The sequence below is a fragment of the Plasmodium gaboni genome, chromosome 6, assembly GCF_001602025.1.
Source record: "Plasmodium gaboni strain SY75 chromosome 6, whole genome shotgun sequence".
NCBI classification, from domain to species: Eukaryota; Apicomplexa; class Aconoidasida; order Haemosporida; family Plasmodiidae; genus Plasmodium; species Plasmodium gaboni.
In genome coordinates, this window is record NC_031486.1 from 568,772 (window position 1) to 570,791 (window position 2,020).

The 2,020-nt window shown below is 16.4% G+C and overlaps 2 protein-coding genes across 2 annotated transcripts in view; one reads left to right on the top strand and one right to left on the bottom strand.

The window, feature by feature from the left end:
- The window catches only part of PGSY75_0616200 (Ndc80-like protein), a gene marked incomplete at both ends in the record, with an annotated part of 2,242 nt that extends 1,885 nt beyond the window's left edge, over positions 1-357 (top strand). The window contains 3 exons of the mRNA XM_018784745.1: positions 1-45; positions 129-181; positions 291-357. The exon at positions 1-45 is cut by the window's left edge and continues 78 nt beyond it. Coding sequence (XP_018642799.1) covers positions 1-45; positions 129-181; positions 291-357 — 165 coding nt within the window. The remainder of the gene's footprint in view (positions 46-128; positions 182-290) is intronic.
- A 339-nt stretch (positions 358-696) lies between these two features.
- Positions 697-1,374, bottom strand: PGSY75_0616300 (hypothetical protein; the record flags this gene model as incomplete). Its single annotated transcript, XM_018784746.1, has 1 exon — positions 697-1,374. One exon carries the CDS (start codon positions 1,372-1,374, stop codon positions 697-699), a length of 678 nt encoding a protein of 225 aa, XP_018642800.1.
- Between the last annotated feature and the right edge of the window lie 646 nt (positions 1,375-2,020).

A 2,020-nucleotide genomic window follows, 5' to 3' on the forward strand; every position in this document is an offset into this window, starting at 1 on the left:
GAAAATGAGAAAAAATTTAAGGAGAAATTGTCAGTACTTCAAAAGGTAAAATTAAATAAATAAATAAAAATATATATATATATATATATATGTGTGTCCGTTCATTCATTTTATTTTTTTCTTTTTAGGCGTGCGCTGTGCTGATCGAGTTAAAAAAATACAGCAAGTCTTATATATCCATGTAAGGAAAAATATATAAATATATATATATATATATTTACACATATACATATATGCATACATATTTTTCGCTCTTTTTTTTTTTTTTTATTTCTTCTCTTTATTTTCAGTGTGTTGGAAGAAAAGAAAAAGGATTTGGATCTATACAAAGATCTTCAAAAAAGTCTAGTTGACTAACATGTTGCAAAAATATAACCAAAAATATAACCAAAAAAATAATAAAAAAATAAAAAAGAAATTGAGAACATGTAGATAAACAAATAAAGAATGAAATATAATAAAAAAAAAAAAAAAAAAAAAAATGAAATAGTTATGAATTATAAAGAAATGTATATTATGCAATATAAAATGTTAATATATATTCTATAACAAATACATGAGTAGTGAGCATAATTTTTTTTTTTTTTCAGTACATATAAATATATATATATATATATATTTATATGTATATACTATAATTTATATTCATTTTCATTTCATTTTCATTTTTTTGGTTATTATATTATGGTTTAGATGTTATATTTGTATATTCTCCGATACAATTTTATTAATTTGATTTATGGTTTCTTGTATATGCTCATTATTAGACTTTATAATATTTTCTATATTTAAAATTTTATGCTCCAAATTATTTATTTCGTCTTTTTCTATTTGTTGTTTATGTTGAACTTTTTTAACTTCATCTAACTTTTTTATTTCGACACTTAACTTTTCATATAATTCTTTTCTTTTACGTTTTTGTTTAATATCTTGTAATAAATCTTTATATATAATATTTTTGTTTTTAACCTGTTTGAATTTTTTAATTTTTTTTCTGGTTTCTTTATTTAAGAAATTGAAATCTTTTTTTATTGAAGACAATTCATTTAATAATAAATTTATGTTATGACCAATTCTAGAAAAGTAGAGATAACCATTTAAAAATGCATCATTTTCTTTTAAAAGATGATGATTATTTAAAATATCTGACTGTTTATTTTTTTCATTATTTTGATTTTGATCACCACTTGAGGTTTCAATATTTTTGGTATCACTTGTATTTATATCTTTTTTATTATCTACATTATTTTTATCATATTTAGATATATTTATATCTTTTAAAAATAATTTTATGGACTTGTTTATACAAAGTGTAAAGTCAATTTTGGGTTCGAAAACGCTCTGCGAACAGAGTCCCGCATAGGCATCTTCCATATTATTATAATACAAAAAAAAAAAAAAAAAAAAAAAAATATATATATATATATATATAAATGAATAAATATATATATATATATATATATAATTGGATATATAAAAAATATTATATTGTATGATAATTTTTTTTTTAAGAGGAACTTTTTTTTTAATTACGAAAAGGGGATTTAAAAATATATAGTTATATAATATGTATATATTATTTTATGATTTTATTTTTAAATCTCAATTTTGTTCCTTCATAATATAAATGACAAAAAAATTAAAGTAAAAAAAAAAAAAAAAAAAAAAAATGTAACATATGTATGTATATATATATATATATATATATATATATTTTTAATTTGGGAGATGCTTATTTAAATAAAACATAATGGAATATTATATATATATATATATATATATATATATAATATTCATTTGGCACTTATGATAAAGTGTATATATATATAATAATGTACGTATTATAATATCTTGAGTAACTTTTTTTTTTTTTTTTTTTTTTTTTTTTTTTTTTTTTTTTTTTTTTTTTTTTTTATTTTTTTTTACATAATTTTTTTTTTTTTTTTTTTTTTTTTTTTTTTATTTTTAAAAATTTTTTTTTTTTTAAATTTGATTTTTAAAAAAAAAAAAAAAAAAATAT